The sequence below is a fragment of the Oryzias latipes genome, chromosome 22 (assembly GCF_053564925.1).
Source record: "Oryzias latipes strain Hd-rR chromosome 22, Olatipes_Hd-rR_3.1".
Lineage (NCBI taxonomy): Eukaryota > Metazoa > Chordata > Actinopteri > Beloniformes > Adrianichthyidae > Oryzias > Oryzias latipes.
Window position 1 is genome coordinate 5,107,808 of NC_136258.1, and position 12,786 is coordinate 5,120,593.

The following is a 12,786-nucleotide window of genomic DNA, read 5'->3' on the forward strand; positions in this document are numbered from 1 at the left end:
AGGGAGAACACGTCAATGGAAGGGGGGGGTCATCTAAGATAGCACAAGGGATTGTGCTTCACAGAGGAGAAGTCTTCAGATTCCTGTGGTCTCCTGGGTTTATCATATTTTCTGACTGGAAGTGACAGCGTTCAGTGTGACTTCAGGGTGGAGCAAACTTCCTGATTGAAGCTGGTCTTCTGTCTTCACTGATCCTCTGTGTCAGAATCAGAACATCATGTCTCGTCGTCATAGGAACCATCCAAGCCGTTTCCTAATAATCATCTATTTATTTATTCATGTGAATACAAAACATCGTTTTACTCAGAAACAAGTGACGTCTTCAGTGGTGTTGATGAACATTAGATTCAATACAATTCCTCTCGTTAAGCCCCGCCTCCTTTGTCATTCTGGACCAATAGCAGGAAGTTAAAGTAGAAGTCACAGTTCTATTGGAGCTTCAGAACCTCATAAATCTATGTTCAATATTACAAATATATAAAGGCTCTACGTGGCGCCGACGCGTGTCCGTCTACTTCAGTAATACTTCTTCTCAACGCCAGAGGCGAAGATTTAGAAACGATCCAGAAGGAAACAGCTGCAGGTCCAAATCCACCGTTAAGGTTCCGGGAGAGAACAGAGGTAAAAAAAGACAAATCAGAGACAGAAAGTAGAAAAGAAAGCACAGAGGTTTATGGCAGCAGTGCGAGTCTGATCACACAATAAAGGCGTGACACTAAACAACGCCCCCTGCTGCTCAGGCATCACTTCCTGCACAGGAGGGGGCAGGGCATATTCTCTCTGCAAACTGAAAGATCAAAGGATTTCATAGACAGATTCAAACTTTCTGGGATTTGATCGGAATAAATACAAGAAACAGATTAAAAAACTAAAACATTTTGGAAGAAACTTTTTCTAACTGGTGGATCTGCTCCACCTTAAGGTCCACTCCTTAAAAAACTACTCCTGGTGTTTAGACCTTGTCGTCATGGTAACAAGTCTTTCCTCTATTCTGTGTCCTCATCAGAAGACGACCAGCAGAAGCGGTCAGACCTTCGAAGTTCCTTCATGAAAGAGTTTTCACAACGTCGTGATCGGGTGAACGTGCGTGTGCGTGCACGTGCACTCAGCGCAGCCAGGAGCAGGGCACCCACTGCGGCTCCGTGTCCAGCTTGTCGATGAGCCTCAGCAGCTCGTGGAAGGACTTGTCCAGGTCCGTGTTGACGATGATGGCGTCAAACAGGTGGCCGCAGCTCTGCTCCATCTCCCGCGCCTTCTCGATCACGTCGCGCAACTCCTCCGGCTGCGTACAACACACACACCCACACACACACGTTAGAGGCGCGCCGAGGACCGCAGTGGCTGAGCGGACAGTCGGAGCAGAACCTTGGGGTTCTTGTTGTCTTTAGCCAGCAGGGCTCGGAGTCGCTCCTGCGAGGGCGGGGCGATGAAGATGATGTACGGCTTCAGGTCCGAACTCCTCAGCACCTTCAGACCCTGAAAGCAGGAGAACCTTGAAGCTGGTGGAGCCTTTCCATCCTGAACGCGGAGGGCGCCCCCTACCTGTGCGTGCAGACACAGCACGCAGATTTTTCCAGTGTTGATGACCTGCCGCACCGAGTCCGTGCTGGTTCCGTACAGGTTCTTCTCGGACTCCACCGACTCTATCAGCTTCCCTGAAAACAAACAGCTGCTCAATGCTGCCCCCTTCTGGACAAACATGGAAACATCAGAGCAGAATTATCTGCAGACGGAGTTTGAAAGAGGGAAAGCTCTGGACATTAGAAGAATCTGTGGAATCCTGCTGGGTACGGCGGTTCAGTCAGGAGCTTCTTCATAGATGAAAGAAGACATCTATGAAGAAGCTTCTCTTTTTGCTTTTCCTCCTGCTCGCACATCATTTCAGACAACAGCGCCCCCAAGTGGGCAGGAACTGTCTGATTTTCAGGTTTTACCAAATCCCTTCCGCCTCCATTTGTCTCCATGTTTTTTCCTGACAGGCTTCAACACGCCTGACGATGGCGAGATGAAACGGCATCGACTCGACTCCTCATCTATGAGGAAAGCTGAGGGATTCTACGTGTTTCTGTGTTTTGGGCTTCCGTATTCAAAACTCCCGCGTTCATGCGCAGCTACGCACGTTTTTAGGATTGTTTCCGGGCTCTACGTCCACTGAACGCGCGTTGGAAGTAAAACCAGGTCAAATTTGGCCAATCGGGGACTCAGATTTGGTAGTGATGTATGGATGGCGTTCTTTTAATTCATGGAGTCTTTCATATATGGGAATAGAGCCGTGAGAGAAAAAGCCTGGATTCGACATTTCACACCAAGCCTCTTCTAACGGAGCTGCTGGAAACGCGTCAGTGAACAGTAGTAAAAGAAGAAGCCCCACCCTGTTAGTCCAGTGTGAACACCTGGGGCTAAATGCAGGTTCAAGAACCCTGCATTAATGCAGTTTATTGGGTCATATGTCCGCTCTGTCCAGACCGTCACTGAACACTCACCCATTGCCAGCTCGGCCTCAAAGCTCTGCCGGGACACAAAGATGTAGTCCCGGCCGCTCTGCTCGCCGTCACGGCGGCTGCGGGTGGTGTCTGCAACAGGAGAGCAGGGGTCAGGTGGTGTCTGGGCTCAGAGCTTCGGCAGACGAGGCGGCTCTTACGCTGCGCGGCTCCAGAAAACCGGTCTGGCTGGCTTCTCAGCAGTCTCTGTCTCAACTCCACCTGCCCACATCCGTTTGGACCAATCAGGGCGATGGGACGCTTCCTATTGGCTGGCTGGTGATAGAGAGCCATCTCCTCGTAGGTCAGGATGTCCTCGTGATCCGGGTCTGGATCACAGAGCAGAGCAGTGAAAACGTCTCCCCAAAAACGTCTTCATTTAGTTTGGAAGTGTTGGCAGCAGACCTTCATTCCTGTGAGTGTTGTACAGCAGCTTCTTCCTCTTCCTCTTGTTCTTCTTCGCACACCACAGCTTCCCTGAAAACAAGCACAAAGGTCGTAGGTCAGAGGCCTTACAACTGACAAACATCCTGAGTCCGCCTCAGCCATGTTTAGATCAACCATGCATGCGTTTGCTGCTGCGCCGTCATCACGTCAGTCATAAAGTTAGGACAGGGGGGTCAAGAAGGCAGAGGTCTGGTCACGGACAGTTAGATTGGTGGTCAAGTGGGGGACAGGCAGTTTGGGGACGATCAGGCAAAGGACAGTCAGTTCTGAGGCAGTGAGGTCGCCCTGCAGCCAGGTGAGGGACGATCAGGTGGGGGGGCAGGTTTTTACCGGATTTCTCCGGCTCCTTGTCCTCCTCTATAGTCTGTTTCATGGCCTCTCTCTGCTGCTGGAAACTCTTCCCTGAAGACCAAAAAGACACAATGAGCTCAGAAGAAGAACCGGAACCACAGAAATCTAGCTCGCCGGTCGCAACAGTACCTGGAACCAGTCCGGCAAGCGGCTGATTGTCCTCGTCTCCGTCCCGGTACGCCTGCCACCAGTTTGGATCCGACTGGCTGATGATGTGGAGGATGTCTCCTTTCTGGAAGGACAGGCCCAACTCCCTGCAGGGCACATAGGGGTCATCCGACGGGTCGTAGTCGAAGTGAGCTTTAACGTGGATCTGAAGGGGAAAGGGGACAGGCAGAGCTCAGACTTTAGCGGCCCTCACTCCCCGCCATCACATCCGTCTGAGTTCAAAACTCACCACCGTCTCCTTGACGGGAGGGGGTCTGATCTGACCGCTGGGAATCAACACGAAGGTCAGGAGTCCGTGCATGTCCGCCTGTCCCGCAGATGCATACAGACAAAGAACATGGCAGCAGCAGAACACAACCGTCGCACTGAACCGCCGTCCCTCATCCTCACCAGAATGTCAAAGACTTGGTTGACGTCTTTCCCTCGGATCTCGATGCCGTTGATCTCCAGGATCTCGTCTCCTTCAGACAGAAGGCCGCTGCGTTCTGCGGCGCCGCCACGAACGATGCGGCTGATCACGACGTTCTCCATCTCGTTCCGAACAGTCGCCCCCTGCAGTCAAGGGACGGACATCATTCCCCCACCACACATGAAGAAGTTTCACTGCCTCTGAAGTAAAATCTGAAAATCTACGGTGGCCCTGAAGTTCAAATGCCGCCAACAAAGGACTCAACGGAAAAACACAATGAAGATCAAGATTAAAAAAGCTAAACAAATGAAAAAACATTACATTTTAGAAATGAAAAAATTCCAGAAAATCCTAAAAGAAGGAAATTAAATAAAATGGAAACGTTTTGGAAAACAAAAGTTATTCCCAAAAATCAAAATGAAAAGATAAAAGTGAAACACCGCTAAAGGAAGATTAGAGCGTTTCTGATTGGATGATGACGTCCATCCATACTTGACAGACGTCATCATCCATCATAACTACCTTTTACGGCTTCTGTAAAAAAAAACAAAAGCTGGACCTTCATTACAAACGGAGTCATTTGTTCTGAAGCGACACTGGATGAGCTGCGTGTCAATCCTAAAACCTCTACTAGTATGCGGACACAAAAGATGCTTTTGAAAAAGCTCAAATGGGGGGGGGGTCCCATAGTACCTACCCTTTACACTTTATTTCTTATGTTTTGTTTTTCAACATTTCATTTGGAATTCTGGAAATAACTTTTGTTGTCCAAGGCGTTTCATTTTTATTGTGTTGCATTTTTTGTAGTTGTTTTTTGATTTCTGAAATGTAATATTGTTTTTTTTATTATTTGTTTTGTTTTTTTAGTTTTTGTGATTCTTCAAATGCTTTTGCATCGAGTGATTTGGACTTCAGGGCCACCGTACAGAACACTGATGACAAAAACGTCAGCTGATCACAGCGGAGCTCCGTTTTCTGATTGGTCAGAGCTTTGACACCGATGATTCTGCTCCATTACAACAATGACTCAGCAGAAACTGGACACACAGAACTGTCCTGGGCCCGCTTCGGTTCCTCTGGTCACTCACCAGTGGGACGTCTGGGGCCTTTTCTATGCGGACGATCTTGACGGTCTCGCCCCCCCACTGTGCCAGAGTTTCTCCCGGGACGGGGAGAGGTTCCAGCTGCATCTCCCTCTCTGCTACGCTGTCGTGGGTCAGGAGCAGCGACTGCAGAAACACGGGTCAGAACAGGACCAGAAACTTTGTTGGCATAGACAAACCCTTTCCATGAACATTGTGTGACGAGGACAACGTCCAACCAACAGAACTGAAACATGGCGAACGCACACATCATTTTCAAAATGATTACTTCTAAAAGAAGAAAGATCTGAATCAATGTCTTTTAGACTAAACGTCTGTTATTTTATGAAAATAAAGTGACATTTTTTGTGAGTAAAAGGAACTATCCTAAAAAAGAGGAAAAACAGAACATGCTAACAAAGATCTTCATATCTTAAATTATTAAATGTTTTAGCATTTGATACAAAACCCATTCTACTTTCTGTGATAAAGCTTGAGGCTTTCCTCAAAACTGGAATAGTTCCTGAGCGTTTATGCGTCTGTGTTTGTCATGTGTGCGTGTTCGCCTGCCTTGTGTGCGTGTTCCCGCGTTTGTTCCTCGTGTGTGTGTGTTCCTGTGTTTGTTCATCGTGTTTGCGTGTTCCTGTGTTTGTTCATCGTGTGTGCGTGTTCCTGTGTTTGTTCATCGTGTGTGCGTGTTCCTGTGTTTGTTCATCGTGTGTGCGTGTTCCTGTGTTTGTTCATTGTGTGCGTGTTCCTGTGTTTGTTCATCGTGTGTGCGTGTTCCTGTGTTTGTTCATTGTGTGCGTGTTCCTGTGTTTGTTCATCGTGTGTGCGTGTTCCTGTGTTTGTTCATTGTGTGCGTGTTCCTGTGTTTGTTCATCGTGTGTGCGTGTTCCTGTGTTTGTTCATCGTGTGTGCGTGTTCCTGTGTTTGTTCATCGTGTGTGCGTGTTCCTGTGTTTGTTCATCGTGTGTGCGTGTTCCTGTGTTTGTTCATCGTGTGTGCGTGTTCCTGTGTTTGTTCATCGTGTGTGCGTGTTCCTGTGTTTGTTCATCGTGTGTGCGTGTTCCTGTGTTTGTTCATCGTGTGTGCGTGTTCCTGTGTTTGTTCATCGTGTGTGCGTGTTCCTGTGTTTGTTCATCGTGTGTGCGTGTTCCTGTGTTTGTTCATCGTGTGTGCGTGTTCCTGTGTTTGTTCATCGTGTGTGTGTTCCTGTGTTTGTTCATCGTGTGTGCGTGTTCCTGTGTTTGTTCATCGTGTGTGCGTGTTCCTGTGTTTGTTCATCGTGTGTGCGTGTTCCTGTGTTTGTTCATCGTGTGTGCGTGTTCCTGTGTTTGTTCATCGTGTGTGTGTTCCTGTGTTTGTTCATCGTGTGTGTGTTCCTGTGTTTGTTCATCGTGTGTGTGTTCCTGTGTTTACCATGTGTGCGTGTTCCCGTGTTTGTTTATTGTGCGTGCATGTTACTGTGTCTGTTTACCATGTGTGCCTGTTCCTGTGTGTTTACTTTGCGTGTGTTTGTTCCTGTTTTTGTTTTACCTTGTGTGCTTGTTCCCGTGTTTGTCATGTGTGCGTGTTCCCGTGTTTGTTTTACCTTGTGTGTGCGTGTTCCTGTGTTTGTGTACCGTGTGTGCGTGTTGTTGTGTTTGTGTACCGTGTGTGCGTGTTGTTGTGTTTGTGTACCGTGTGTTCGTGTTGTTGTGTTTGTGTACCGTGTGTGCGTGTTGTTGTGTTTGTGTACCGTGTGTGCGTGTTGTTGTGTTTGTTTACCTGGATTTGAATGTCTGACAGCAGGGCGTTGAGCTCCAGTCCTTCTTTACTATGACAGGACTGAGTGAGCTGTCTGACCTGTAACCATGCCAACAACAAAGAGATCATCAAGCAAGGTGTCATTCAGGCTAAAGGGTAATGTTCCTTTTGGATTGTCTCGACTGATAAATACAGCCTTTTTCTGAAACAGTCTTTTATTTTGTAGAGCTTTTTAGTATTAGTCCCAAATGTCCTTATGGGGTGGATCCTGGCTGTCTGCACGTGAAAACGGAGCAAACCTGTTCGGGGCAGGCAGGTGGACCACACTAAACACCAGGGTCGTAGACTGCCTGGTGATCATGTACAGCAAAAATGTTTCTGCACATTTTTTCCTGCCGACATGCCGCCAGCAACATGTCGTGGCGAACGCTTCTACCCAACGCAAAGGTGAGTGAGGGTGAGGGAGGCTAGACGCAGGCGTGCCAACCACACAATGACTAAATAGACCAGTTCTTCCACTCCTCGGAGATCAGATCCGGTCTGAAGTGAAGCGGCTCAGTACTGAGAATAAAAAGAACTGGAGCAGCCTATGAAACGACGCAGCGTGATGTCTGGGATGCTCCACGGAACAGCTCTTCTTTGACAACAATGGCGCCGCCTTTAGCAGCAGCTGTATTGTTCCACGGGGCTCAGGCTTTTCAATCAGTTTATTTCTCAAAGTCTAGTTTCTTTGGGCTCTAGTCAGACGGCGATGAAGTGTCAGCTAAGCTAACCGATGATCCGTTTCTGTCCGCTTCCTCAAAAGATGACGGCAGTTCAAAGAGGAGCTCTTGTTATTAGAACCCAAATGCAGGGGGGGGGGTCTGTTTACAAAGAGATTCCACGGAAATGAGCTGTGAATACTTTAACACTTTGCACTGTAGAGATGGATTGTGGTTCTGACATACAGCAAAGGCCTCATTTTACAGAGCAGAAGAGAGAATTCTGAAGCTGCAGACGAAATAGAACGCCCGCTGGACTTCCACGAGGATCGGTTGAGACGTTACCTCCATGGCCAGCGGGAGCGCCTGCTGAGTGTGCGGGAATGGAGGAGAGGGCCTGTGCATGCTGGCAGCCACGGCATTGTGGATCTTCAGCGCCGACTGGAAATCAGACTGAAAACAGGAAAGAGAGGATAGAACACAAAACTAACAAAAAAGCAACTCTGAACATTTTGCTTTTTTGACAAAAGTCATGAGGAACATCAGGACCATGATCAAAGGCTGTGCATCAGCTGTCAATCAACAGCTGCGCCGATTAGCAGCTAGGATCTTGTGTTGATAATTGAGCTTCTTCATGACCTGATTCTATGGCGTCGTGCTTCATGAATTACTAAGGAACCCCCATGATACCAAAGAACACTGACATCACCCCTGGAGGATGCTGCAGCTGTCAATCAACACACAGGTGTCAAAACCACAACCAGGTCAGAGTTTTCATATTATTGTGCTGCAACAACAATAAAGACGAGGATAAAACATAAAAGCCTCTGATTCAGAGGCTTTATCATTTGGACAGATAAAACACTCCAGCGTTGACTAAAACTAAACCATTTTCCTAAAAATGGAGATACAACTTTTGTTTTTTAAGCTTGTTTCAGTCTAATTTAAGGTTAGAGTTCCTTCACCTCTTGGTTAAGTTAATGTGGCTCTTCTTCTTTGTCAGAAACGTAATAAAACAGTTGTCGTGGAATACTTAGTCCAGACACAAATGGGACAAACCTGCAGGATTTGAGGGTGTGGCAGTAAATTGGAATAATCCACATTCATGGGGCAGCAGGTATAGAGTAAACCCCCACTGTGTGAGTGAGGGGGGGTCTTTGGCATCAATGAAACAAGTCGGTCTGAGAAACAATGAACTGCAGTTTATGACGCTTGGAAAAAGGCTTTTTGAACTAAAGCCGCCAGAGGAATGCAGGTCCACTGTGTGCGGCATCAGGGCAGTTCTATCACAGAAATGCTGTTTTTCCCAGAGTCCATGTCGGCCTGAAGCTGCATTTCTCCTACATGTCTGCAGAGAAAACTCTGGAGAATCAGAGTTTTTGCTCCTAAAGGCTAACAGGCAAAGCAGACGCCACGATTTCGTCTCCAGATGTGCAGAAGAAGAAAGCCATCAATGAGCTGCTTCAGAGGAACAAATGCTCTGTTCCTTCCTTGTGCTTCACACTTCCATAAATCCAGGCCTGTTCTTTGTTCAAATTGGTTTGAACAAGTGAGATTTAACATGGAAATCTGAAACAACCAAACTTTGAGAGTCGGAACCCTTCTTCCTAATCCAGTAGTTTTTGCCAAAAATACAAACACTGACAAACAAACTACAAACGAGGAGCAGTTAAGCCTGAATCCGAGGTTCAGAGTTTTTTTTTTAAATTATAACTGTTTATAACTTATCATAAATTAGAACGTATAACTTTTGCTGCGCAAAACAGCCAAACGCAGCTGCCAATTTTGGAGCTACCCATCCGCAGGTACCAATCCGCAGCTGTCAATCAACATCTGCACATCGATTAGCAGCTAGGATCTTATGTTGATAATTGAGCGTCTTCACGACCTGATTCTATGGCGTCGTGCTTCATGAATTACTAAGGAACCCCCATGATACCAAAGAACACTGACATTCCCCCTGGAGGATGCTGAACGTTTAACAGCCATACTAACTGGAAGCATCACATTTAAACGCACAAACACGAGCCTGCACACACAAATGATATGCAAAGCTCAACCCACAGAAAAGTTCCAGCAGAAATCAGTAGATGAAAGGCCCTGAGAAAGCTGTAGAAGAACCAGACAAGAGTCTGAAGAACATGAATGTTTGTGAGCGTTCAAACAATGCAAAGACCCTCCAATCCTTCATCTGCATTCAGAGGAGCTCGGAGCTCCCTCCTGTCGGGAGGCCGGGTTACCTTGTTCAGCAGCGCGAGGACAAGCTCGATGTCATTCTGACTCTGCTGGTCAGACAGGCATCCCTGGACCTGCTTCAGGGACAGCAGCAGCTCCTGCAGCTCTGCAGACACACAGTCAACACTTCAACACACATGCAGGAAGGAGCTTCTCCTGCCTTCTCGTTGGTGAGCTATTCAGCAGCACTGAAGCCCTACGGCCAGTGTGTTGCTGTTGTGCGACTATGTCAACACTGCCACCCAGTAAACACTTTTAATGATGTTGTGCTCTTGAGCCTTGCTCGTGCTGCTCTCCCTCCCTCAGGAATTCCCTCCCTGACGGGAGACTTTATTCCAAACATTCCTGGCCTCCTTTTTCCCCGTCCTCATTTCTCTACAGGGAAACCTTTAGCCGTTTTTCCTCCTCACTTAGACGCTGCCGCACAAATGCAGTGGCGTTTGGGTGTGCGGTACCTGGCAGTGCATGTTGGCCGCTGGCAACCAGCTGTGGTGGGATCTGTTGGTCTTGAAGGAATGATGGGTTGTCGATCCCGATCTGGGAGTTCTGGGCGAGTTTCCTGAGTCTGAGTGAGGCGTTCAGGTCCAGCTGGCGGCCTTCCTCCTCTCTGCGCCGCCGAAGGTCCTCCTGACCCGCAGAAGAAGGAAAATGCCAAAGAACCGATGCCGTTAGAACTGGAACTATAAACTCACGTAAACAGCAGCATGATGGGTAAAGCGCACGCCATAATGTTATTGTGGTCCAGCTTCATGTTCAGAGGACTGAACATTTAGCCTTCGATCAGACTCTAGGAATGTCCTGATCAGGTATTTTTGGCCCAGATCTGATTCAGACTCATTTGAATTTGAATATCTGCTGAAAAAGAGTCCCGATCCGATAATAAAATAAACTCAACTTAAAATAACCAACAGGCATGTAACAAGTAAGCAAATAAAAGTGCAACAGTGTCAAGTCAACTTTATTTATAAAGAAGGACAGCAGAGGCTGACAAAAGTGCAATGAAAGAGAAAACAAAAATCTAAAATAACAACAGTGTCATAAACTAAGGTTTAATGTTCTTTTGAGATGGGTATTCTAACTTTTTTCCTGTTTTTTTCCGGACAGCATGTTTTTCTCGATGAAAACCAGCATCTCCATCTGGTCTTGAACCGTTTCCTGTTCTGGTGCATTGTGGGCTGTGTTGATTTAGTAAACTCCATGTAATGATGACATTATCTAATGAGGTTTGTCGTATTAAACACAGTTTTGTCTTTACCCCATTTTGACCCCAAACTTACACCTAATGTAATGTTACTGTCATTGACCGGAAAGTTGACGAGTTTTTGTGCAACTTTTGCTGAAACGGTTTCTGTTCCGTGATGCGCTGCACGCCAGTAAAATGTTGTGATCCGGTCATGATATGCAGACTTCTTCTACGGTATTTGTCTGTAATAATAAGCATGAAATATACAGCACTGACAAAATACTGGGAATAAAATATATAGCTTTATAGCTAATCCCTGATTAGGATGCAACGTTTGATTTTGATCAAGTCTGAAGTCATGTGATCGGTCCTGATCCAATCAGGATCGTGTGATTGTGTCAGGACATTTCTAAAACAACTAACAATTTTTGAGGGAAAATAAAGTACAGTGAGCGAAACACCAAATCTAAAACTGTATCATTCAGCCCGGCTCCCAGCTAGAGCAGCCCATAATGCTCCAACAAGCCTTCAAGGGCTGTGGCTTTGTAGTTTGTAGCAAAGTCGCACTAAAACATCTGGATGGACCTTTGAGAGCGTCACATAGAAAACCAGTTCCAGGTTTAAGAGGCGCACTGTTGATTTTCTTTTTAAATGAAAGGATTTTAAGATCACAGTTTGGTGGGGTAATAAAAATATGGCTCCTCTCAAACCACTTTACCTTCATTCAGCAGAATCTAATATTCTGAATGAGTAAAGACGCTCCCAACTTTCCCACTCCTTTCAAAATAAAAACAAGGAAAGATGCATCAACTGCAAAGATTTCTGGAATGGTGAGATGGTTAAAGTTAGGGACACCTGCAACAAGGATCGCCTATGTTTTCTAGGAAGTTCTAAAAAACAAACGAAACAGTTTTAAAGTGCTTTCTTCCCGAATTGACTTCAACATAAAGTGTTTAAGTGAAATCACCTGCTGCTGTCGTATCCTCTCCAGCTGTGCAGAGCGGCGGACCGGGAGCGTTCGACTCCCCAGCTCTCCTGGGCAGTCTATTGCCATTTCTCGATGTTGCTGCGCCCCCCTCAGCTCCTCATCTGCTGCTCCTCCTCCCTCCCCAGCAACGTGGCCATTCAGATGGGAGGTTGTCATTCCTCGCTGGAATGGAGCAGCGAGCGTGAGCTGAAGAGCCTTCTCAGGTGCGCGGGTTAGTCAAGGTCCAGGTAACTTCTAGGATGACTGGTCGTAAGAGCGCGCGGCCATGACACCATCACCTGCAGACAAATACGCAATATTGAACAACAAAGACGGAGGGAAGACAAAACAACAAGAAGGCCAAAATAAGCACAGGTCACAATACAGATACCGTAAATAACAAGACATTACTATGTGTGAGCTGAAACGTGTCAACTTGAACTGATGCCCAATCCTCAACACACCAGACCCTAAACCCCTCCAGCAGGGGGAGAGCTGGCACGGGGCAGAACCTACCTAGCATGTTCAGGCTAAGCCCAGTTGAACCCACAGACAAATGGACTGTTCAAGAAGATGCTGACAGGAGAAGCATAGCCTGTCATGGGACAACCCTATTAAATGGAGTTTAATTCTCTCACTGTAACAACAATAAGAAGATGAATAATTGGGGGGAGTGAGTTCTGTTGAGCCCAATCATAGGTTACCCCACCCGACATTCAAAATACAAAATGCTCATATTTGAGATTTATCTATACCACAACAGCTGCTTTAAAAACCTCAACAGTTACAAAAAAATGATATTATAATACCAAGAGAACTAATAAAAACAACAAACAAACTTATTTTGAATGCAGAAAGTAAATAAACAGGTTTTTGTTAAGTTGAACTTTGTGATGTTGGAGCCATAGGAAATAAATCCCCTCTGAATTCTCCTCCACTGCTCATTTGAGGGACTGAAACATTTGGTACAGTCTTTGGGAGTGGAAATAGGGGCTTATTGGGACCCTCATAGTG

At 46.6% G+C, this 12,786-nt stretch overlaps 1 protein-coding gene across 1 annotated transcript in view; it reads right to left on the reverse strand.

The window, feature by feature from the left end:
- Window positions 1–249: 249 nt before the first annotated feature.
- Window positions 250–12,786, reverse strand: part of LOC101170065 (protein PALS1-like) — a 31,586-nt gene continuing 19,049 nt past the window's right edge. Inside the window, exons 2-17 of the mRNA XM_004082748.5 lie at window positions 11,773–12,071; window positions 10,078–10,249; window positions 9,628–9,728; window positions 7,733–7,840; window positions 6,708–6,785; window positions 4,944–5,084; window positions 3,837–3,998; window positions 3,676–3,753; window positions 3,408–3,591; window positions 3,258–3,329; window positions 2,886–2,957; window positions 2,642–2,809; window positions 2,484–2,573; window positions 1,543–1,655; window positions 1,366–1,476; window positions 250–1,282 (exon numbers count right to left, since the gene is read on the reverse strand). Coding sequence (XP_004082796.1) covers window positions 1,106–1,282; window positions 1,366–1,476; window positions 1,543–1,655; window positions 2,484–2,573; window positions 2,642–2,809; window positions 2,886–2,957; window positions 3,258–3,329; window positions 3,408–3,591; window positions 3,676–3,753; window positions 3,837–3,998; window positions 4,944–5,084; window positions 6,708–6,785; window positions 7,733–7,840; window positions 9,628–9,728; window positions 10,078–10,249; window positions 11,773–11,949 — 2,004 coding nt within the window. The 5' untranslated portion in view covers window positions 11,950–12,071 and the 3' untranslated portion in view covers window positions 250–1,105. The remainder of the gene's footprint in view (window positions 1,283–1,365; window positions 1,477–1,542; window positions 1,656–2,483; window positions 2,574–2,641; window positions 2,810–2,885; window positions 2,958–3,257; window positions 3,330–3,407; window positions 3,592–3,675; window positions 3,754–3,836; window positions 3,999–4,943; window positions 5,085–6,707; window positions 6,786–7,732; window positions 7,841–9,627; window positions 9,729–10,077; window positions 10,250–11,772; window positions 12,072–12,786) is intronic.